General features: G+C 35.3%; 1 protein-coding gene across 1 annotated transcript; it reads right to left on the bottom strand.

Annotated features, from left to right (window-relative positions):
- Positions 1-3415: 3415 nt before the first annotated feature.
- LOC127423023 (myosin regulatory light chain 2, skeletal muscle-like) lies at positions 3416-11582 on the bottom strand. The gene is made up of 6 exons (XM_051667000.1): positions 11574-11582; positions 10847-10942; positions 8333-8513; positions 8137-8215; positions 5100-5148; positions 3416-5012 (listed from the first exon to the last, which is right to left on the bottom strand). The coding sequence occupies exons 1-6, from the start codon at positions 11580-11582 to the stop codon at positions 4911-4913; spliced, it is 516 nt and encodes a 171-aa protein (XP_051522960.1). The 3' UTR covers positions 3416-4910.
- Between the last annotated feature and the right edge of the window lie 13012 nt (positions 11583-24594).

Here is a 24594-nt window from a genome sequence, read left to right as displayed (position 1 = left end):
CAAGAGCAAAGATGAGATCAGCAGTTCTACCAAATGTTATTTCATTGAATACATCTTTAATGGAGAATGAATATAGAATCCATTTGGAATCATAACTTGCAACTAATTCCGAAGGATCCTAATGGGAAATTTCTTATAGGATTCCAACATAACACAAAACAAGCTAGATCTTTTAAAGCAGTGGGTCTCAACTGGTTTTGCTTCAGGACCCTGATTTTACATTGGACATCAAGTGGCAACCCAACACAGTACCAAAATTGATCAACGTACAAAAGTCGATAAACACTGAAATTGATTCAAATTAGCATAAAATGCATAGACCCAGTGTCACTGAAATTGTAACGCCCTTGACAGCCAATAATTCACGGCACAAAACCATGTTCATCCTTGTTGCGAGTGAACCCGTATGTAATGCAGTCTTGGCCATCCTTATGTTTTTGAGGATGAGGGTATATCACAAAACCTGTCCATGTTGGCCAATTTGTTTACCTACTACCAAGTGACAGATTTGCATATTGCACCAATATACCACAGTTTGATCAGACATTCAGCCTTTACAGCCTGATCTCCTGAAAATAACGTGGCTGTGATGACATTTTTGTAAAATTACGTGATATCGTGGCAGATCCGAGGTAGAATGTCCACTGCGTGGCGCTAAAAGCGAATTAAATGTTCCCCCAAAAAGATGAGGTTTGTAAGGTTAATGCTCTTTCGAGTTTTAAATCAACGAAACTGACCTCACTTCCCTAAACCTTACACCGAACCGACAGAGTCAGAAAACGCAATTGCTGAAGCATTCATATGATTTTGTGGTGCTTTTATGACACTTTCGGCTCAACGTCCTTTGCATTTGTATATCATTTGAGCTATCGTGCAATTTGATCACACTCGAACAAGCATGTAAATGGTTATGTAATGTATTAACATGTATCATCTTAAAAGTCATTCGCTATAGTGGATGTCATACAGTAAGATAGCATTGTGTGAGAAACAGGGAAAAGGTCATTTTAGTGTGTGAAATGATAATCTGCCGTTTGACCTGTGATTTGTGTGAAAGGGAATAGTGTGAAAGTAATTGATGTTGTAGTGCCTCTAGTGTTCATTTCACCAGAAAAGTTCCACGATATGTACAATGAGCCACGTAAAAACTATTTTGCAAAAATGTAAGTATAGTAACGTGATACCCAGGTTGAACCTTTAATGTCAAGGGCTGAAGATGGGAAACGTGTTCTCCTCCCTCTAAAATTCTCATCTGGCCATAACAATTTGTCCCTTGTCAAAGTCGCTCAGGTCTTTACTCCTGCTCAATTCTCCTGCATTCAACACGCTGACTACGAGAACTACCCAGACCTTGACGTATGGCCTTGTTAGGAGATGATCAATGTTATTCGCTTCACCTGTGAGTCGTCATAATGTTTTGGCTCATCGGTGTACACTGCTATCCAATACAGTGCAATAGCTGCAATAGTGATGAAGATTAAACAATTTCCAGTGGGGTTTTAGGAATTAAATGCAAATCAAAACATCCCATATTAATTTCAGTTTATCCAGTATGATCTTACTTATTCTTATTTAATTTTTTATTAGGATCCTTTAGGATTGATACCAAAGCCCTGCCCACAGTGAAATCTCATTGTTTCAAAATTCAGCTTATTAAATATGTTCTCATTGGCTGTGATTGTGTGGCATCATGTAGCATTTTGCTTTCAGTGTAAATAGACAAATTACTTTTTGCTGGAAACTAGTCAGGTCGTGCCTGGTTAGAATACAGTGATAAGGGGCATTTACATTGAGAGCAATTAAATCATTGGATTTCTATAGCTCACATCTCTGGAAATCAAAACTCTCATTGAAAATGAATGACTTCAGGTCACTGTCAGTGTGAATGCCCCTACATGCTCACTCAAAACCAAACCATTTAGACAATCAATTTTTTTCGTCTTCGTCTTTTTTTATAGATTGAAACATTCCATTAAACACATTTGCTTTATACTCCAGCTTTTCACTGCTACAGCATCTTATTATACTGTATATTCATTTTCATTTCAATTTAAAGACTTTTGTAATTTGTAAAGCCAAAGATATGTTATAGATCAGTGCTTGTGCTGTATCATTTATCAAACATCCAAGAAATACTATTATATTTCTTAGTATATTATGAATGTACCAAAGAAAATAATAAATTTCTTTATTTACAAATAATGCAGCAGACCTTCCTTGTTAAAATATTTACCCTCCTATTGCATTTGGGTCATTTTTGACCCGGGAGAGATATATAATATTTTTAAAATACCACTTAAGTTTTAGGACGGGAACCAAACTTTGTGACTTTGTCAAAAATACACTTTTTTATTTATTTTTTATTTTATTTATTTTTTTAGATTTTTTGTATAAAATTGTTTGAGCTATTTTTTGTAGATTTATGAATTAGATTTTTTTCTTATAAACACTTACATTTAGCCTCTTTCCATACTCTCTCACACACTTTTTTGTCTCTCACTGGGACAAATGAACTAAATCAAAGGTACTACTGTCTAAAGGGGGTGTGACAAGGTCAAAAGTTAATGCACACATTAGTGTAAATAGGCCTAGAAAGAGGAAATTTTCCACATTTTACTCTGCAGACATCTGATGCAGAACCAGCTTACAGCAAACTCACACATCAACATTCAGCAGTTCATGCATGTAAATAGAATATATTTTGCTTAAAAACATAGTAAAGAAGTATTAATGTTGTATACTTGAACTGTACAGTTGTTTTGATGAAGTTTATTTGAAAAAGAATATGTTGATTTCATAAATTTTGACCAAGTTGTATTGAGCAGTTATGAGTAACAGGAAATTCATTCATATATTTTGAAATGTCAAAGAATTTCTACATTTTATTATTAAAAAATAAATTAAAAAAATGACAATTATTAATAACTTTTATATTTGTCAGTTAACATGCCAAAAATATCAATCTTTTCACAGTTAAGAACTTTTTAATGACTTACTATATAGTTTTAGATGAAAACCATCGGGTTATGAATGTTTTATAAGCTTGAATTCCACTGGGTCAAAACTGACCCACAAATGCAAAAGGTGTATGCAGATTCTGAACACAACAGGAGGGTTAAAATATATATTGTGTCACATAATAATTAAACTTATGTGAGCAGGCTACTAAATGTCTAACATCAAAATGCTGATTGGTTGATGGCACCACAAGTTCACAGTCCCATGTTATATTATATTATATTATATTATATTATATTATATTATATTAAAATATTCCATATAAAAAGTACACTTCTCACTTTTAAGAGACTTCAAAAATCGGGCACTGGTAAAAAAAAAAAATCAACTATAATATAATTAAACATTTACAACTGACATGTTTTTTGCACACACACACACACACACACACACACACACACACACACACACACACACACACTCACAAACACACATGTTGGTGCAGCTATCATTATGAGGACTCTCCATAGACATAATGATTTTTATACTGTATGAACTATAGATTATATCCCCTAAACCTAACCCTCACAAAAAAACTTTCTGCATTTTTACATATTCAAAAAAAAAAAAAAAAAAAAAAAAAAACATAGTTTAGTATGTTCAAAAAATGATTTGAATTATGGGGACTCTAGAAATTTCCTCATAAACCACATTTATAGCATCATACCCTTGTAATTACCAGTTTGTAACCTAAAAAAAGTCCTCGTAAACCACCTAAACCTGCCCACACACACTCACACACACACGCACACACACACACACACACACACACACACACACACACACACACACACACAAAGGTTCTTTAAGGACTTATGAGTCACTTACAAATGCATTATAAATCATTGATTATATAACTTTAATAAAAAGGACAATTTTCTTGCAATAATTGCCAAATAGTGAGCACTGTAACTCACATGTTATAAATGCTTAATAAATACACTTATTTATACTTTAATTAAAAAACATAAAATGCCCAATGTTACGTCATTGTACCATGTTCATTCATGATTTATGTCACAATGCAGCAAAAATGGATTATTATAGTGAGATTAAAAGGATGCATTATGTCAATGTGTTTACATTCATTACTCTAATGTCTTGACTCACTTGTGTTGTCACTTTCCTCATCACGCTGATGTCAAAAGAATGGTGCTACTCTGAGTGGTGTCCCAACTTACCTAGTGCCAGCCAAACAAATGCCATTGAGATGAATGTGAATGCTAACAGATCTTTCCAGGTATTATAGACCTCCTTACTTATTACCTATTGACAAGTACAGACACAAGGAGTACAAAAGATTTTTATTTGACTTTGGAGTTACAGGTGGTTTGGGACAAAGACATGAATCAAAAGCAAGGAAGAAAACTGAACGAAATGAGGACCTCGGAATGGAAGAGGAATAAGCCAGGAAAAGTAAAAAAAAAAGACATTTTATTTTGTTTCTTTTTCTCATCCTCCACTTGTCTTCCTCTGTGTCTTCTCCCTATTCTCAATATCTTTCCTCCTTCCTTAAATTTTTCTCTCCAAGAAAATGAGTGGGAGGTATGAAGAGAAAAAGTGATGCTCTATTATAGAGGTGTAACTTCTCTTTTAATATCTCCCATACTTATTTTAAATTTATTACTGGAAATACTGGCGGACAGAACTGACTGACTGTGATTCGATTATTTTAGATTATTGAAAATAATCCCATGTGCTCCATGCGACTCACATTCAGACTACCCAAACACCAACAGTCCTCCAGTTTAACATTTAAGTCTTTCTTTGAGAAGAGAACAGATGGACAATGGGAAGACAGAGAATGTGGGTGTGCCGTGGAGTGACGGTAATGGCAGAAGTTGACATGGTAATGAGGTAGAGAGTGATGGATGACGGTTGACAGAGTCATTTTATTCCTCTTTCTCCTCTCCGTGTGTGATGACATAGCAGATGTTCTTGTAGTCTATGTTGCCAGCCACATCTGGAGGGAAGGCAGCCCAGAGGTTGGTCATCTAGAGGAACAAAAAAAATAATCAGAGGATCGTAAATTCTTTGGTCCATAAAATAACAAAATTAGAATAATTCAACAAAAAACTAACCTCGTCGGCGGTAAACCTGTCGCACTGGGTGCTCAGGAGCTCCTGAAGGCTAGAAAATATTTAAAATAAATAAGTAAATAAAAATGGCCCATTACCAAAAGTTTCATATAGCTTTATTAAAGGGGTCATGTCATGAGGAATCAAATTTTCCTTGATATTTTGACATATAAGAGGTCTTTCTATTATAAAAGCATAATGTACATTTCAGAACTCAAAACTTAATCCCCCAATGCAATAAAAGCATTTGTTGAAACCAAGCTGCAAAAACGCCTCGTTCTCTACTTCCGCGACTACCCTATGTCATTTGGGGAACATTAATTCATGACCACCTCTACAGCTCAAAAAAATGTACGCCTACTTAAAATCAACACACCCTTGGCCCCGCCCATTGGTGCTTCAGTTCATACTCCAAGAGCGAGACAGCAGGACCTAGTGTGACCTCACTATTCCTGAACACCAAAAGGGACCCCTCTGGACGATTTTCAATTATTTTTATTTTAAAAGACGCGGTGTCGTTACAACTCTTAAGAGGAGAAGCGATTCTCTGTCATTCAGCTGCTGCCTCTTGATGTATTGATCACAAATGCATCATGGATGCGTTCTGCACTATTTTTACGGTTGGTGTATGAAAACATGCGCTGGATGGACGTCTTTGAGTGTTTAGATGCGTTTCTGGTGATGTGCATTTCAGTGCAGGATGAAACTGGAAACTGGATGTGTGTGTTTTCAGCGTATTTCAGCGTGGATTGCATGTTTCTTCGGCTCATACTGTAAATATGGATTGCTTGTGAACAGTCATTAAACAATTCAAGCTTTGCAAAGGAACTGTTATTGAAGGATGGGGCAGTTAAAAACACTTGGATTCGATGCAAAACAGTAAGTAAACAGTTCCATTCATGAATATATAAAATGTCATGACTGTTTGATAGTTTATGGTGCTGACATCCTGTTTACACCAGGCGTGTCCGTTGACGTGACGTGACGTGACGTGATGCGATGCAACGGTTTGAGGCTGTCTACACCGGGCGTGTCGACACAAACTTTCTAAACCATTTATTTGTGTTAATGGCTGTAGTAACACCAGCGTGTGCAGTGCAAGATGGAACGGGACATCTGTTTACTGTGTGCACAACATGATGTGACGCGCCGCAATGGACATGGTAGACAGCATCATTGATTATAATGGGTTCTATTGCTTTTGAAGTGAAATGACTCTCACGTCCGGTGTAGACAGGGTGTGACTGTTAACAGTTGTGCTTGAGTGAACAGTTTAATATATTCAGATGCAACATGTTGGATGTGCATTATGTGTAAGCCCTGAAATTTAGTTTTATAATGTTGTGGAGTTGTTCATTCTTGTCAGACTTTAAAAAAATGGCTGAATTTGAGGGGCTGCACGATGATAGCCAATCATAACAGTGCATGTTTACGTTGAAGTTTTAAGGAGGTGCTAAGGCCAAAACAGAGCGTTTCAGACAGAGGGCCAGTGACGGGGTGGAAAATTATAATATATTATTAAATTATGAATGTTTTAATGCAAACAAACGTTACTAACATTATCAGTGGACCTCAGAGAAGATAATAAAACTATACAAAATAGCATTTCATGACCGCTTTAAAGTTTAAAGTTCTGTCAGGAAGTGGCATTGTGTGAGGGAATTTTATGAGGAGGCTGATATGTAAATCAATATTGATCAAACCAATAAAAGATAAGTTAGGTGAGTAACAATTTACATAAATGTTCCTTTTGTTAAAGGGTTAATTAATGGTTAATTAATGGCATTAATGGCTAATAAAGCATTTATATATGTATTATAATTCCCTGATATGCTTTTATAACAACACAAATAATAAGGGCAACTTTCATGAAATACTTGCCAAATAGTGAGCATTTTAACTTACATGTTATAAATGCTTAATAAATACACTTATTCATATTTATATTAATCTAAAACATAAAATGCCCTAATTCATGGTTTATGTCAAAATGCAGCAAAAATAGACTATTATAGTTAGATTAAAAGGAGGGATTATGTCATTTTGCTACAGTCTGCTTTGTGTTTATATATTGATAACTGTAATGTCTTGACTCACTTGTGTTATCACTTTCCTTGTCACATTGATGTCAAAAGAATGGTTTTACCTAGTCCTAGTTACCTAAACACTTTTCAGGTCTTCATGTTCATTCACATCACATATAATTTAATAAAGCCTGATGACCATGAAACCATACTGAACTTTGTGTACATAATGTAGGTTTCTAATGTTGGCAACTCCTTAATAAATGCTTTATCTGTGTCCACAGATAAAACTGTGTAGATTTTCATAGGTTACTACTAATGAATAAGTGTTATTAAGCATTTATAATATGTGTGGTATAAAGGCTCACTTTTTGGCAGGTATTGCATGAAAGTGTTGTTATAACTGCATATCAGTTATTTATAATGCGTTTGTAAATGAATTATTAGTCATTAATGAACCCCTTTAAATGTTACCATTAGATGCAATAGGTTTTATAATCATGTACTTGGTTGCATGAAACCACACAAGTGGCAGGACCTAAGGGTATCTCTGAACACCAAAACATTCCCGTGAAACAAGGGATGCCTTAGCATTTATTGTGAGCATTTAATTATAGTTTCTGTAATAACACAGTGCAATGCTACAAAACTAGATTGCTCCTATTATAATTAACAATCGATAATTTCTCTACAATTTTGCATTACTTATCCAGTACATTCTTTAAAAGCTCCTTCCTCAACGAACCCAAAGCATTTAATATTGACTAATTACCTATTATGGTCCCTTACATTAGTACAAGGTCTTTACAAGTACCTTGGTAAAGACTTTGTTGCAACGCATACCTGCACATAAGGGAATACTTGAGCAGCAAATTGGAAATACTTAGTGATGGCATTAGCTGGACCCTGAGGTGTTTTCATGCAACTCATTACTCATTCAGAATATCCTTACAATTATTTATTTTGGGGTTTTCTTAACTTAAGGGGTCTTTTGCAACTGGACACAAGACACTTACAATTCCTTCTTGATGGTGCCGGTACACTCAGGATCCAGGACTTTGAAAGCACTTACGATGACGTCCTCAGGATCAGCACCTGAAAGAAGAGTTTGGGGAGATCTTTCAATGTTCATATTGTAAACGTTTGATATGATTAATGCTACATATAAACAGAAATATGTGTGATCGCAAGAGTAAATTAAGTTCAACGCACCCTTCAGCTTTTCTCCAAACATGGTGAGGAAGACGGTGAAGTTGATGGGGCCGCTGGCCTCTTTGACCATGGCTTCCAGCTCCTCATTCTTCACATTCAGCTGACCCATGGTGGCCAGCACGTCTCTCAGATCGTCCTTGCTGATGATACCATCCCTGTTCTGGTCAATGATTGTGAAAGCCTGTTTGTTTCAGAAAGAGAAAGAATGTTAATGCCAATTCATGTTGCTTGACGTGCAGAGCAGACATCAATCATCCTTATTTGAATGGGGTGCGGAGTGTAGTTATGAACATCAATGTATTATTGACGAATGGGTAACTAGACACATAATTCATCATTCGCTAAATGTTTCTCAGCTGTAAGTGTGACTTACTGTATTTTAAGTGACTGTTAATTGTATCGGAAGTCCCAAAAGATACACAAGACATCTCTGCGCAAATAAAGACAAGCTAATCTTTCATAGTTCTGAAATGTGTTTTTGTTTCTGGCATCACGTCTTAAATTCTTCTGCAGAATGCCCAAGAAACTGGAGACGACATCTGAGAGCCAGAAGTGTCTTGGCAGCTGCTGGCCACTTGTGTTTCTAAGGTGTGAAAATGGTCACAGAATGTCTGACAAGATTTTGGGGATATTTAAAGAGGGGTTTGGTTACGTTTACAACCCCCAACTAACCCTTCTGACCCCCTTCATACCACTACCCTACATTCGACTTATAATAGCTGTGTAAATGACAATTTCTATATGATAATTCCAGAATTATCGGTAACACTGTACAATTAGGTTATATTCGTTAACGTTTGTTAATTACAGTAGTAAACATAAACTAAAAATGAACAATACATTTACAGCACTTAATAATCTTGGTTGATGTTAATTTCATCATAAACTAATATGTTTTTTAAATTAAAAATGTGTATTTATTAACATTAGTTTATGCATTATGAACTAACAATGAACAAATTTATTTTTATAAATTAACATTATCTTAGAGTAATACATGCTGTTAAAAACATTGATAATTGTTAGTTCATGATACCTGAAAAACACATACTATTGTTATCAAATACAACATTGTTGTACAGTGTTACTGAATTATCAATAAAAGATGTTGAAAGTGTTTGGCATCTTTCAAGAAAATCGGCAGCCAATTTAATTCTCAGTTCCTTTTATTTTTCAAAAAATAGTTTTCTCATTTCTTGATAATGCTCAAGTTTATTTAAAAACTGTCAAACTTGTAGACTACCTGCTATCACTGGTTTAATAACATTTTGTTGAGTATTCCAGTTGCATTATCTGAAAACATACCTGAAACCTGAGTTTTTTAAATGTTTTTAATGCTCATTCAAATTCTTATGAAGAATAGTAAAAACTACCCTTTTTTAGACAAACTTCTCCAACGATTGTTAAATGATAATAATACTGCTACTGCTACTATTACTACTACTACTACTAATAATCATTTTACTCTTGACCATGACAAAATTCTCAAAATTGATATTAAAGAGTAACTGGAATCCATCCCCCGTCATTTAATGACCGTCATTTAGCATTTCAAAATGTATAAAGGAAGCAAATTTTAATTGCAAAGTACACAAAGTGCACAGCCAGCACAGCCAAATTTTACCATTCCTTAAAGGAATATTCAATACAAGTTCAGCTCAATCGACAGCATTTGTGGCATAATGTTGATTACCACAAACAACTTGTCAACTTGTCCCTTCATTTCTTTAAAAAAAGCACAAATCTGTGTTACAGTGAGACACTCACAATGGAAGTGAATGAGGGCCAATCCATAAACTTTAAAATACTCACTGTTTCAAAAGTATGGACACAAGATGTAAACAAAATATGTATTAATGATTTTAGTGTGATAAATCAATTACTAACATTTTCTGTGTGAAGTTATATCCAGTTTCACAAATGCGTTGCCATGACGACGTAACATCGTAAACCCTGTAATCCCAGTAATTTAGTAGCAACTTTACAGCTCAAATAATCCATGAGTTTTAACAGAAGAATTACTGTAAATGCTTTTATAAAATTACAAGCTTAACATTTAACAACCCTCCAAAAACTGGCCCCATTCACTTCCATTTTAACTGCCTCACTACATGTAACAGATTTTTGCTTCTTTTAAAAAAATTTTTTTTTTTTTTTTTGTCATAATCAACATAATGCCACAAATGCTGTACATTGATCACAACTTGTATTGACTGTACTGAATATTCTTAATACTATGTCCTACACTTTGCCTATTCATGTAGCTCAAATGGTAGAATATGGTGCTAGAAATGCCAAGGTCATCTGTACAATTACCTGGATATACAATACATATGCTGATAAAAAAATGGGCCTGAAAGCACTGTAAGTTGCTTTGGATAAAAGTGTCTGCTAAACGAATAAATGTAAATGTACTGAATTTACATTACCAAAAGCAAAAAGTGCATTTTTCAAAATGTTCCAGAAATGTAATAACATGTGTTTAAAGTGATGTAGAATGTGAAAGCAGCAAACCTCCTTGTACTCCTGGATTTGGCTCTGCTCAAACATGGAGAACAAGTTGGAGCTGCCGCCCTCCGCCTGCTGCCTCCTCTTGGCTTTCTTGGGTGCCTAGAGACAAACACATAAACATGGAGTAAACACACACCAATAACAACATCCAAAAATGAGGTGAATTATTGTATGCATGCTTTTACTGAGCTTAATGGATTACCTTAAAAATAATAATAACAAAACACTGACTTTAATATTTTGCTACTCAATATTCCACAGCTATATAAACATCATCAAATACAATTTCAACCAGTTTTTCAAAAGAAAATCCATTGTTTCTTTTGCAAATTACCAATGACCAACGAAGGAAAGAAAACATTTTGTGTTGTATGGAGTTGCGGTTTGATGGTTGGACGTTGGAGAACTGATACTCTGAGCTCTCTAGATGCTCTCAAGGAAACATGTCTAGTACACCTCAACTTCTTTCCCTTGCCAAATTTCTATCTATGAACATTGTGGCATGTTAGTTAGCGTAGTAGCAATCTATGTATCTGACAACAATTCTATTTTACTATCTATCTATCTATCTATCTATCTATCTATCTATCTATCTATCTATCTATCTATCTATCTATATATCTGTCTGTCTTATCCTATCTATCTATCTATCTATCTATCTATCTATCTATCTATCTATCAGCTTAGAAGAATGGAGTTTATATTTTTTGAGTAAAGTCTCCTAAGAAACACTTACCATCTCTCAATGTTTTTTGGGGTTGGTCAAAGGAGGAGAACTGTACACTACGCCGATGTGACTAACATGTTTGTAGTGCACTTGTGGGGTCTTATATACAGAGCTTTGTGTGCTAACTTTAGCCCGAACATCAGGTTTGGCAGGCAAAGAGAGTGCTGGTGAGAAGACAGAAGTATTGAGAGTTTGGGGTGTCACCTTTCACTCCTGAGGAAAATAGGATTTGGATGACTTGGAATGAGGTGAATTCTGTCCAGTAATTTTGGCCATAGTTTGGTTTACCATGTGGACAAATATGGCAAAGCCAAGGACAGTGTTGCTGGCTTGACTGTAGCACTCTGTTTCTTCTCATCTCAAAGTTACATTCAACTACTTTGTATGTTTACCATTTGTAGCTTTATTCAAATGTTTGTAGTTATGTGGATACTGTATGTTCTCCAGAAGATAACATTTCAAAACAACCAATGGCATCATTGGGCAACGTGACACACTTACAGTATAGATTCAAACAATATCACAGGATCAACCAAAGTTAATATTCAGCACCTATTTCTATAGTACACATTCAATGAACTTAATAAAATTAAGTAAAACTTTTCCATGGAATTAAGTTACATTTATTTGAATTAAGTTGATCAAGTCTTGTTGCAATAACTTAAATTCATTTTGTCACAACTACTGGATAAAAATGTGTCAAAGTCATCATTGTCATTACAATGAGGTGACTTAATTTATACCACTTTTTTTTTTTTGTCAAATGTATGTTGTAAGTGTAATAAGCTGTAAGCCTGTAGTCGCAGCAATAGATGACAATTTCTTGCCGATGAGTTTTAATTCAAGCTTTCCAGCCAGGCATGTGAGGTCCTTAATATCAACACACAAACTATAATGACTGTGACAATCAACAATCATATATTTGGGAATAAATGCACTCACATGACACAAAACCCAGAGGGACAACAACACCAGTGCAAATACTGCAAAAAATAGCAAATATTAAGACATTAATTTGCCGTTTTTACTCATGCCATGGTGAATGCTGGGAAGTGGACATCACATTTGCATCTGGTTATGGCCAACGAAAATTATGTAAGTTTTCCCAATGCAAATGGATTAAGTGAACTTCCATTTTACAAATTTAAATTGATTGGACACAATGAAATTACGTTGTGACAAAAAGTTAAAGAATTGTGTACATTAGCTCATTTTGAATAAATTCAACAAGGAGCAAAAATTCCTTTTTTCAAGTGTAAGTAAAATATCAATAATAGTTTTACGAGTCAACGCTGGCTGTAACAAAGACCACTTCACATTAACGGAAAAATTTTAAGAGCAACCATGATTCAGATAAATATCTAATATCATCTCTATTTAAATTATGAGATCATTTTAACATCATATAAATGTAACATCATAACTTCTGAACGGCTTCATCATTCTGGTATATAAATGCATATTTGCACATTTAAGAATAATTTTAAGATTTTCAATTTCATAACAAATTTCCATCTAATTGAATTGTGCAATCTTTAACTAAATTAAATTAATAAAGCTTAAAAAAATGTATTTAATTTTCTTAAATAATAAAAAACTTTTTTTGAGTGTATACATATTTTTTCTTTGAAATATATTGCTGTAAATACATAAGTACCATTTAAAACATACATTTACAATATATTTCAAATACATTTTGGCCAGATGGGTAAATCAACATAGTATGTAGCTAAAAGCAACATATGCATTTATATACAGAATGACATTTCTATATTTTGATTTTAGAATGTATATACAATGGCCAAAAAATATATAACTATTGAAAATAAGTAACTATATTCAAAATGCATTCATATAAATATCTTTTTAAATATATGTAAGCAGTATTTTGTCCTGTACATTTTCCTGTAGCAGTATTTTTTATATATTAAAATGATTAGCTTAAAAACTACTTTATAATCAATTGTTATGTAAAATCCTTGATAAATCACTTTGGATAAAAGCATCTGCTAAATGAATAAATGTAAGTATGTTATGTACAGTAAGTGATGTGTGTGGTGTGTTTGATGACTAAACAGACTTTTTAAGCACTAAAGCTCTATATTGGGCGTGTTGGACACTCAGCATAGACCAAACCAGTGTTCTGCAGCCCACCCACTCAACACCATATATGTGACTCATAGCTGCTCATTCATCATGAGACCAACACTGAAATACAGGGTTGTGGAAACTGATACTCAGATCTGCCAAGCTACCCAAGTCTGTAATTAAAAGTCAAAGATCTCAACATGAACTCAAGCATCAAATTCTTTCAAAACCATACGACAAAAAATATTTTTCTTGATCAGTATTTTTGGGTAGAGAAAACCAATTACACAGTTGTAACTTAATGGAACTGGAGTTTTTTAATTATTGGAGAAGAGGTGAGAAAAGAGACAGAGAGACAGAGAGAGAGAGAGAGAGAGAGAGAGAGAGAGAGAGAGAGAGAGAGAGAGAGAGAGTTTGAGGGTCACTGCAAGAACATAACGAGTGACAGCTGCTGACCAAAATAACCCAAAATCCCTTGATTTACACTCTGTTCTGTACAAATGAACAGATTCCAAATGTGGGATCCTCCTGTTTGAACAGATTCCATGTGCTTGCACATGACATCATGACCTCAAAAAAATGATTAGCCTAAAATAATCATGGTTACAACAATTTTACTATACAAAAAACATGTTTTACACCAAAATCTATGGTTACTACTGTCTAAAATATTGCAGCACTTTATTATAAGGTTACATTTGTTAGTAAATGCATTAGATATCATTAACAATGAATAAAAAATTTTTTATGGAATTTATTAATCTTTGTTAATGTTAGTTAATAAAGAAATTTTCATTGTTAATGTTAGTTGATTGTACAATAACTAATGTTAAAATATACAACTTTTGATTTTAGAAATCATGTTGAAATTAACATTAACCAAGTTTAATAAATGCTGTAAAAGTATTATTCATTGTTAGTTCATGTTAACTAATGTTGTTAACTAATGTTAACTAATTTAACCTTATTAGGGCCCAAGCACTGAAAGTGCGGAGACCCTATTGTTCTTCTAAGGATTCTTCTTCATTTCAAGGTTTTCGGTACTTTTGGGGTATTTAACATGCGTGAAAACTCTTTGCACACACATCAGAGTCGTCAGCCATTAAGTTGCAGGAAGGTGGGTGGGGGGGCTCTGAAGCGCCACCTAGAAAATGGGAATGTTCGGGGGGCTCTGTAGCACATCCCTTTTGAGCTACAGTCACCAAACTTTGTACATATATAGAGCTCATCAAGCCAGACAACTTTCACACTGACAGTCATAAGCTCCACCCAACAGTAAGTCAGCCATTTTGGATTGTTTGAAAAATACATGCTTCTCCTAGGGATTTCATTTTACAGGTACCAAATGTGGGCGACATCATGCCAAGACATTGATGATGCTAAATTGCGAACTGATTTGTAATACATCGAATGGTCTTTCCATGACGATGAAATAATGTAAAAAATGGGACACAGGAAATGTCTCATATCTTCTGCGTGCATCGTGTGCTTTACATCAAAATTGAACAGTATGTTTGGCCTTGTGGGCTAATCACATTGATGTGGCTTTTGTGGGTCATGGTTGTAGTGCCACCAACTGGCGGAAGGAAGTGTGGCACGTTTAACAGACTTTGAAATATCCCTCTTATGTTTACTTCAATTGCTTAAACATTTTTTAGAATAATGTCAAGAGTGCAGATTTAAAATTCTGAAGGGATTTTTGATATCATAAATAGTGTTGCCATGACAACACATTAAACGTCATTATTCCTTTTTATGTATATTCACGTTTTTGAGGAACTTGGCATGCTTGAATTTTCATGATACTTTGCACACAAATCAGAGTTGTCGGCCATTAGGCCTGGGCAAAAGTTAACACATGGACGTGGCTGGGGAGCTCTGTAGCGCCACCTTTTGTCAAAAGTGGTGGGATCAGTTTCTTGTACGGTACCAAACTTGCTACATATATTGTTCTCATCAAGCTGGACAACTTTCAAAATTACAGTAATTAGCTCCGCCCAACAGGAAGTTGGACATTTTGGATTGAATGTGCATTTTTTGAAAATTGCAGGCCCTGAACTTTTGAATACTCCATCTAGGGGATTCATGTGATTGTCACCAAATTTAGGCAATATTATGCCAAGACATAGAAGATGCTAAATTGTGAACAGATTTTTTATATATTGAATGGTGTTGCCATGGTGAGGCAATAAATTAATGGCAAAAATGGGAAGCAGGAAATGTCTCATATCTTCATTGTGCATTGTTTGATTTAGATCACAATTTATCTGTATGTTTGGTCTTGGGGGCTGATCACATGGACATGGCTATTGTGGGTCATGGTCATAGTGCCACCAACTGGCAGCAGGAAGTGTGGCACTTACAACAGACTTTGTTATAGTCCTGTTATTTTTATATTAAACTCTTCAAAAGTTTTTAGAATAATGTCCAGACACTGCTGGTGCACAATAATCAAAGTGTATTTGATATTTAAATAGAGTTTCCCTGTTAGTGTTACATGGCATTGTACTCAATCTGGATTTGTGGCATATGATTTGTGGCCAGTGTGTATTTGAATAATAATAATAATATGTTTAATCATGCTTATGACATGAATGTGGCTATAGTGGGTTATGATCATAGGGCCTTCAGCTGGCAACAATAGATGTGACACTTTGAATAGCAACCCCTATATTCACCCGTCACTTCAAATTTACTCAGACTTGTGTCAAATTTAATAAAGTAAGGGGATTGATATCCTACATGATATTTTCTTTTTTGGACTGTTCAAGGGTTCACACTTGCCATAATTACACATTTATTACATTTGCCACACACACCAAAGTTGTTAACCATTATGTCTGAGCAGAAGGTAAGACATGGTGTCTTAATTGTTTACTCAACCAAATGCATGTCTATTGTGCATTCTTTTCCTAAAGCCACCGGGTGGAAATGGACCCATGGTGCTTGGGCCCATCATCGCTGCTTGCAGCTATATTTCTAAAGTGTTAGCATAATATTACTATAGTAAAACCATAGTTAAACTATGGTATTTTCACAGTAAAACCATGATACCCACAAAATTATGATTTTTATTACCATAGTTTAAAATTTCCTGTAATATCACTATGGTTTCACTACAAATATCATGGTTAAAATATGGTTACTGTAGTAAAACCATGGTTAATTTATTGTGAGGGAATGAAAAACGTATTACAAGGGAACGCAAAACTATTTCAGAAAAAAATTCCCACCCTGTCCTCTTAAACTTAGGGGCTCTGTAGCAAACATACTGCAAAAAAAAAAAAAAAAAAAAAAAAAAAAGGAAATCAGAGTATTCTTTTTCTTATTTTCTGGAAAAATATCTAAACATCCTTAAAACAAGAAGAATAAACTACTTGAGAAGCAAAATGGTATAAGAGATTAATTCTTGTTTTCAGAGAAATCTAACAAAATTTGGTGGGGTTTCTATTTAAAACCACGGGGTAAGAAAAATAAACGTTTTCCCTTTAAATCAAATTCTTTTTTCCTTACCCCTTTGGCAAATAATTTTTTTTCTTGTTATAAGCATAAACTTTACAACATTTTGTTCAATTTATGTGAAAACAAGACAAAATATCTTCTGTAATAAAGCTTCTGAAGTAAATGTATATTGTTTTAAGGATATTTAGATATATTTTTACTGGAAAACAAGACAAAAATACTCAGTATGAATTTTTTGTTTCAGTGCAATATAACCACCTTATTAAACAATGATACAGAAGACTATATATCATTACATTTGAGAAAGAAAAGCCTTGGAAGTCAGGAGGGAAGATCAAGAAGTGTTTTAACATCAGTTTAATTAACTAGAAATCCACTAAATGGGTAAATTCACTATTATACATGACCACCACCATACTGAGGTGACAGAAGAAGTTGTAAGTCTAATAACAAGGATTTTGAATGAGTAAATTTGATTACATGATTACTTATTACGTGGCTACCTACCAAATAAATAAATAAATGAAATATTTATTACAAATATTGACATGAAATATTGATTTGCATTGAAATGTTATTATTTGTGAAGAAACAAATCCATCAGTTCCATCTGAATGCTCATTATCCTACTTATTACAAGAATACCTGACAAATAAATAAATTAATGGACATGAAAAATGTTGTTGAAATTATTTTATTAGCATACTTGTAGAGAAGTAGGAAAGATGACTCGCAGTACCCAGATGACTTGTCTGATATCGCTCAATTCCCGGATGTGCGGTTGTTATTCAGAAAAATCAGACTGCTAGATGGCACAATTGACCAGTCAGAATCGAGTATTCCAAAGAGACATGTAAGTGTAGTGTGGACTAAAGAGGTGGACATACTGTGTATTTATAGGTGGGCATAATATGGAATTATTATTTTTTATTTTTTTTCTGCATACAGATTATTACTCTAACACAAAAAATGTCCTGCCTCCTTTCTGAAACAGAAAATAAGATTAATACAAATGTTGTGATTGGATGTTCAACTGAATCAGACTGTTTATCTCGCCCATGACCTCAGGTCAGCGCTCCGGAGTCCCGCCTCCCGCAGCTTGCGCTTGAAGGGAGAATCTCTGTATACTTTTTAAAGTAAAAAATCTGCATTTCACTCAACGGTGCTGCGGTATCGCCTTAGTATTTTGAAAAGTTACATGTCAAACGCCAGCTTGGTGTTCTGGTGGCCTTTGATCTGTATCATCACTCTTTTTAGGTGAGAACATGCAAAATCAGGCACTGCTCCAGCTCTAAGATGTAAGGTGGGTCATGGGACCCTCCAGGTGGGCCAAACAGTTGGAGGGGTGGGTGTGGTTGTCAAGGTTGGCCAAGCTCATGAATGGGTGAGCCAGGCCTCTGTGCAGCCGGGACAAAATACAAAGAGTAAAAGGTGGGCATACGGCATATGTTTGCGTATGCACTAGACTATAATATCAAAGTTTGAGGGACATAGCGCAAAAAACAACAAAATGTACTCCTCCAGACTCCGCTATACATAGAATATTTTTATAACGGTATTCTAACGTTTTTACACGGCTGTCTGGAATACTTGATTGTGATTGGTCAATTGTGGCATTCTGTGGTCATCTTTTGTATAACTGACTGATGTCACCATGATTTCCTATATACTAGTTTCTTGTCTCCTGTATTACTCCATGCTCTTTCTTCTCATGTGATAAAATAATTTCAAATCAAATTTAATGTCCATTGATTCATTTACTTGGTAGGTAGCTGTCTAATAAACATGACAAAGTCCAGTCAGAGGTCCTGGTCACTCTGTTGGAGTTTACTTAGCACTAATGACTGTACATTATACCATACCTATAGCTGTTTTTAATTATTTATGAGAACATACAACCAATTGTAAAGTATATTATAAGGCATTACGAATACCTGTTCACTACATTAAGAATACTTTTGTATTCTTGCATTGTATATGCAGACGTCACAGAAAGTGTAACCACTTATTGAACAAGGTTCATAAAGACTATTTAGTAGCAAAGCAAAAAACCAGTAAAAATCTCTGACACTCCAAAGAGGAGTAGGAAAGGTTAAGAGTTCTCGTTTGTGGTCTAAATCCGAAGCTTTGGCTTTGACAGCATACTGCCCAGTAACGGCTTTTCAGCTGGGCGCCTTCCAGTGGCCCAAATAGGGCATTAAGTATTTGGGTATTTTTTTCCCAGCAAATTTGTGTGATTTAGTTAGAGTTCATTTTGACCCTTTAATAAAAAGGTTTTCAAGCGATGTGGGCAGGTGGGCTTCATTACACTTATCGATGATTGGGAAGGTTAATGTTATTAAAATGAATTGTATCCAAAATGTAACTACTTGTTACAATCTCTCCCTGTTACAGTCCCCCTCTCTTATTTCAAGCAATTTGATAGTATAGTGAAGTCTTTCATTTGGAATGGCAAACGTCCCAGATTACACTTCAGTAAGCTGCATAGGCCGACTGACAAAGGTGGGCTAGGCCTACCCAACATTTTGTTTTATTATTATGCATTCAGTCTCAGACATTTGGCTCACAGAAAGTTCTTGCCCCTATTTTGCCATTGCAAAGCCTTACTATTAAACTAACCGGAGAAGTTAAGTCACACCCCGTTATCTTGCATTTGCACGTGGTATGGACAAAAGTGTCCAGAGTGTTTAATTCGTACATTTATTTAAATGTTGCCTCAAACATAGGGTGGAACCTAAAAAGTATTAATAAGTCCCCTTTCTGCTGGACAGAGTGGATTGTTAGGGAGGTTAATACGCTCAGTGACCTATATGAGAGAGGAGTGTTGAGATCTTTTGAAAATATGGTTCAACATTTTAGGATTCCCAGATCTCAGTTCTTTAGGTATTTACAGCTGCGCCACCTGCTCTGCACTATTTTTGGGAGTAGCATACACCCCCCTAAAGCGGCAGATACTCTGGGAGTGGTGATTACTGCTTTTGGAAAAGGTCATGAGACATCAGTGTATTACTCTCTGTTTATTCAAAGCCTGGGGGACGGAGCTTCAACTTCTCTCAAGAGATTATGGGAGAAAGATTTAAGGGAGTGTGGGCTAGGATTCTAAAAAATGTTAAGTCTGCATCTAGAGATTCAAAGGTGCGTCTGATGCAATTTAAGATTTTGCATCGATTCTATTGGACCCCCTCTAGATTGAGTAGGCTTGGTCTTAAAGACACACCCACCTGCTGGCGATGCCAATCAGAAGACAGGGACACAACCCATGTTTTTTGGGGATGTGTTTAGATCCAAGAATTTTGGTTGAGGGTTCAGAGCTTCATGTGTGACGTAGTGGACACTCAATTTTCATTTTGCCCCAGACTGTGTATTTTGGGTGATGTGGTGGTCCTGAATATGGGTGATGGATATATGGAGAGCTGGGTCCTGACCGGCGTGATAATTGGCAGGCGGGTAATCCTCAGGGAATGGAGGTCGTCTGATGCACCCTCATTTCGTGAGTGGTGGGTCGAGTTGGGCAGGGTGGTGGCATTTGAGGAGATGGTATATAGAAGGCTAGGCAACCTGGATATATACATCAAGAAATGGGGCAGCTATCTAGCCTTTTTGGAAGGCTCTCGGGAAGGGGCAGTGGAGAGAGACTTTTTTTTTTATTGTCTATTTGTGTGTCTTTGTCAGTGGAGTGCTTGTTTGTGTCAGGTGGGGGTGGGGGGAGGGGGGGGTTAATGTTCAGGGGGAAAAGTTATGATTTCATGTGGTTTGATTTAGCATTTTCTGTTATGTCTATTTGATTTGCTGCATGGAATCAATAAAAAAAATTGTTAATACATTTTTTTTTTTAAAACGAGTCCTCGTTTGTTAGATGAACTGTTTTTGCACAAACCATGATGTGTTTCATATTAGCTTCCTATTGGTGTATGGCAAGCCAAACTGACTTTGTGCATAATACGAACTACAGATATCAACAGTTTAATTTTCTCTAGTTAAAATGCAAATTCTTGATATCAGGAATTGAATTACTACTAGTGAATGTGCAAATGTTTTAGATGAGTAACTACGTTTGCAATAGTAAAAACATTCATTCTTGATATCAAAATTTTTATTTAAACTAGAAAACATAATTCTAAGTCCACGACCACACTAATACAGTTGTGCTTAAAAGTTTGCATACCCTGGCAGAAATTGTGAAATTTTGGCATTGATTTTGAAAATATGACTGATCATGCAATTTCTTTTGTCTTCTATTTAAGGATAGTGATCATATGAAGCCATTTATTATCACATAGTTGTTTGGCTCCTTTTTAAATCATAATGGTAACAGAAATCACCCAAATGGCCTTGATCAAATGTTTATATACCCTTGAATGTTTGGCCTTGTTACAGACACACAAGGTGACACACACAGTTTTAAATTGCAATTAAAGGTTAATTTCCCACACTTGTGGCTTTTAAAATTGCAGTTAGTGTCTGTGTATAAACAGTCAATGAGTGTGTTAGCTCTCACGTGGATGCACTGAGCAGGCTAGATACTGAGCCATGGGGAGCAGAAAAGAACTGTCAAAAGACCTGCGTAACAAAGTAATGGACCTTTATAAAGTTGGAAAAGGATATAAAAAGATATCCAAAGCCTTGAAAATGCCAGTCAGTACTGTTCAATCACTTATTAAGAAGTGGAAAATTCGGGGATCTCTTGAAGCCAAGGTCAGGTAGACCAAGAAAGATTTCAGCCACAGCTGCCAGAAGAATTGTTCAGGATACAAAGAAAAACTCACAGGTAACCTTAGGAGAAATACAGGCTGCTCTGGAAAAAGACGGTGTGGTCGTTTCAAGGAGCACAATACGACGATACTTGAACAGAAATGAGCTGCATGGTGGAGCTGCCAGAAAGAAGTGCCTCCAAGACAGTTTTTTTGCATGATCAGTCATATTTTCTAAATCAATGCCAAAATTTCACAATTTCTGCCAGGGTATGCAAACTTTTGAGCACAACTGTATATATCGTGGCATCTTTGCCTCTGTATCACTTTTTAAATAAACAACTTTAAGGATCATACGTTTTTTCTTTGCCAAATATTAATAATATTAATACTATTGCTGTTACTTGCAGGTCACCCTGTGTGCCTTTGAATACCAAAAACAAAATCATTATTACTGTGCTATAATATTAGTTAACAGCCTCGTCTGTCAGTAGCAGTATTAAAAGTATCTTATAATGGGTCAGACCGAAGATGGGTTTTGTTGGGTGAGATTGCCATCTTGCTCACTGTGGGTCTAAATACAAATATTTACTTATTTATTTATTTGAAGGCATAATTTACAATAAAGTTTTTTTTTTTTTTTAATCAAACCGCATAACTATTACTCTCAGACATTACAGATATTACAGCTTGTTTTTCTGTTAAAGCATAATTTTCTGTAAAGCTGCTTCAAAATGATGTGTTGTGAAAAGCACTATATATATAAAAAAAAAATTACTTGATTTATTGCTTGCACTCTTGGAGCGTTTAAATTTCATCATGTTTAATTATTTAATATAACACAAGTAGATGTACAAAAGATACAGTCAAACATTTGTTTGAACCGTCATTATGAGTGTGCATTACGTAGTTATTTTAAACAAATGCACTGAACACAAGTATATACACCTTGTTGTGAAAACAACAACACACTCGTCATCGCTGCTTCAGCTTGTAGAGAAATCTGTTTCATTTTTTCTATCTGCTCGCTAGAGAATCATTTGCTTTTTTGTTTGTTTTGCAAACTTGTCAAGTGATTATTTCTTCTAACCCGATGATGGGTGGAGGGCGGACCAGCTCAAAGGTGCATTGAGCCACCTACCGTACCGAGGTAAAATTGCTTGTTGATTAGCACCACCAACTGTAAAGTCATGACTGTGCTAACGGTGAACATTTGTCTAGTTTTCAATGGGAAAGGGCCATTCGCCTGTGATTCGCCTCTCATAATCGCGTCGCATTTGGTGTGAAAAGGCCTTTAGTTGGCTTTTTGTCTAGCAAAAGCCGAGCTTTTCGAAAACGCTCACCCATGTGGATACATTTGAAAATGCCATCTTTGTGTTGTATTGTAGACAGGGAAAACAGGGTTATTTGAAAACAATGATGTATTTGTTGTCATGTGGTGCAGTCATGTGATCCATTCAACCCAAAACAATCAAGATGGCGGCCCAAGTTGTAGTGGGGTTGTTGTGCCTGCTATCCACTTTGATAGCATTGTTGAAGATAAATGTTACTTTGTACAACCTTCAAATTGTATTCCTTCAAATGTGACGGGAAGTTTACTCGGAATTGTTGTCCGGCAGTGTAACACGAGGACAACTGCGTACACAGATAGAATATGGAAATGACGCAGGGCTGTTTTATGTTTTTTAGCATGCACAGTAAGGGGAGTTAAGCATTTTCAGACGTTTTAGTGTGGATGAACAACTTATGGTAAACGTTTGAAAACGGCAGTGTGGATGGAGAGTGTTTCGAAAACGAAAATGCCGTATTCAGATTTATCCAGATTAATGTGGACGTAGTTTGTAGCATTTTCACTACTTGTAATTCAATTGTTGACATCAGGAATTAGCATTTTAACTAGTGAAAGTTAATTATTGATATCAATCATTCATATCCTGCACGATTAAACATTAATTTGGCTTGCCATAATTGGTGAGTTTACATAATGTACTTATCTATAATAAGACATAAAATGTCACTCCTTGCATATCCAGAGAGAGTGTGATTATCACTACTGCTGATTCTAATGGTAACATTTACAGTGTAATAAATATATTGTTTAATGGGGCTTAGTCAGGGAAGATGCCATATTTAATTTGATGTGAATAATTAAGTAGTGAGAGATCGAAGTTCAATATGTACGAAATATTGAAAATACTTTCCAAGCAATTTCCACTAGACAAAAAACTTGTGGCAGCAGAAATGACCCCTTGTGTATTTATTAAATATTTTGGCTCATTTGATAATGGTTTTACCTACAATCGTAGCACAACATGTTTAAATAGAAAAAAAGGTCTACAGATTTCATTTGGGCTATGTCAGTACAATACAGTAAAACACACTGAACGGACTGCACTTCTGACCTTCACAGCCTCATTTTCATTTGCATCAACTCTATACAGTGGCTACCTTGAAAAAGGTTTACGCCTCTATTAAACACAGCATGAGATTGTGCTTGTAATGAATGTTAATATGTAAATTCTTGGCACAGATCTCCAACAACTCATCAATTCACTAAACTCTAAGATCCTAATCCTGAATGAACAGTAAGGAGTGTTGAGTGCTTTAATAATACTTGGTCAGTGAAAAAGTAACAGTGAAAATAAACATGTTTGTGTCCATGACAATCCAAAAACTTCAAGCATATGCTCTAATTTCCAAGATAAAAAAAAAAAAACTTGAATCCTTTCCTTTTTGCATTCATCCTAAATCAATTAATTTCCCCTCTAGGGTCTTTCCCCTTC

This window comes from Myxocyprinus asiaticus, chromosome 32 (genome assembly GCF_019703515.2).
Source record: "Myxocyprinus asiaticus isolate MX2 ecotype Aquarium Trade chromosome 32, UBuf_Myxa_2, whole genome shotgun sequence".
Lineage (NCBI taxonomy): Eukaryota > Metazoa > Chordata > Actinopteri > Cypriniformes > Catostomidae > Myxocyprinus > Myxocyprinus asiaticus.
This window is presented reverse-complemented; position numbering and strand designations above follow the sequence as displayed.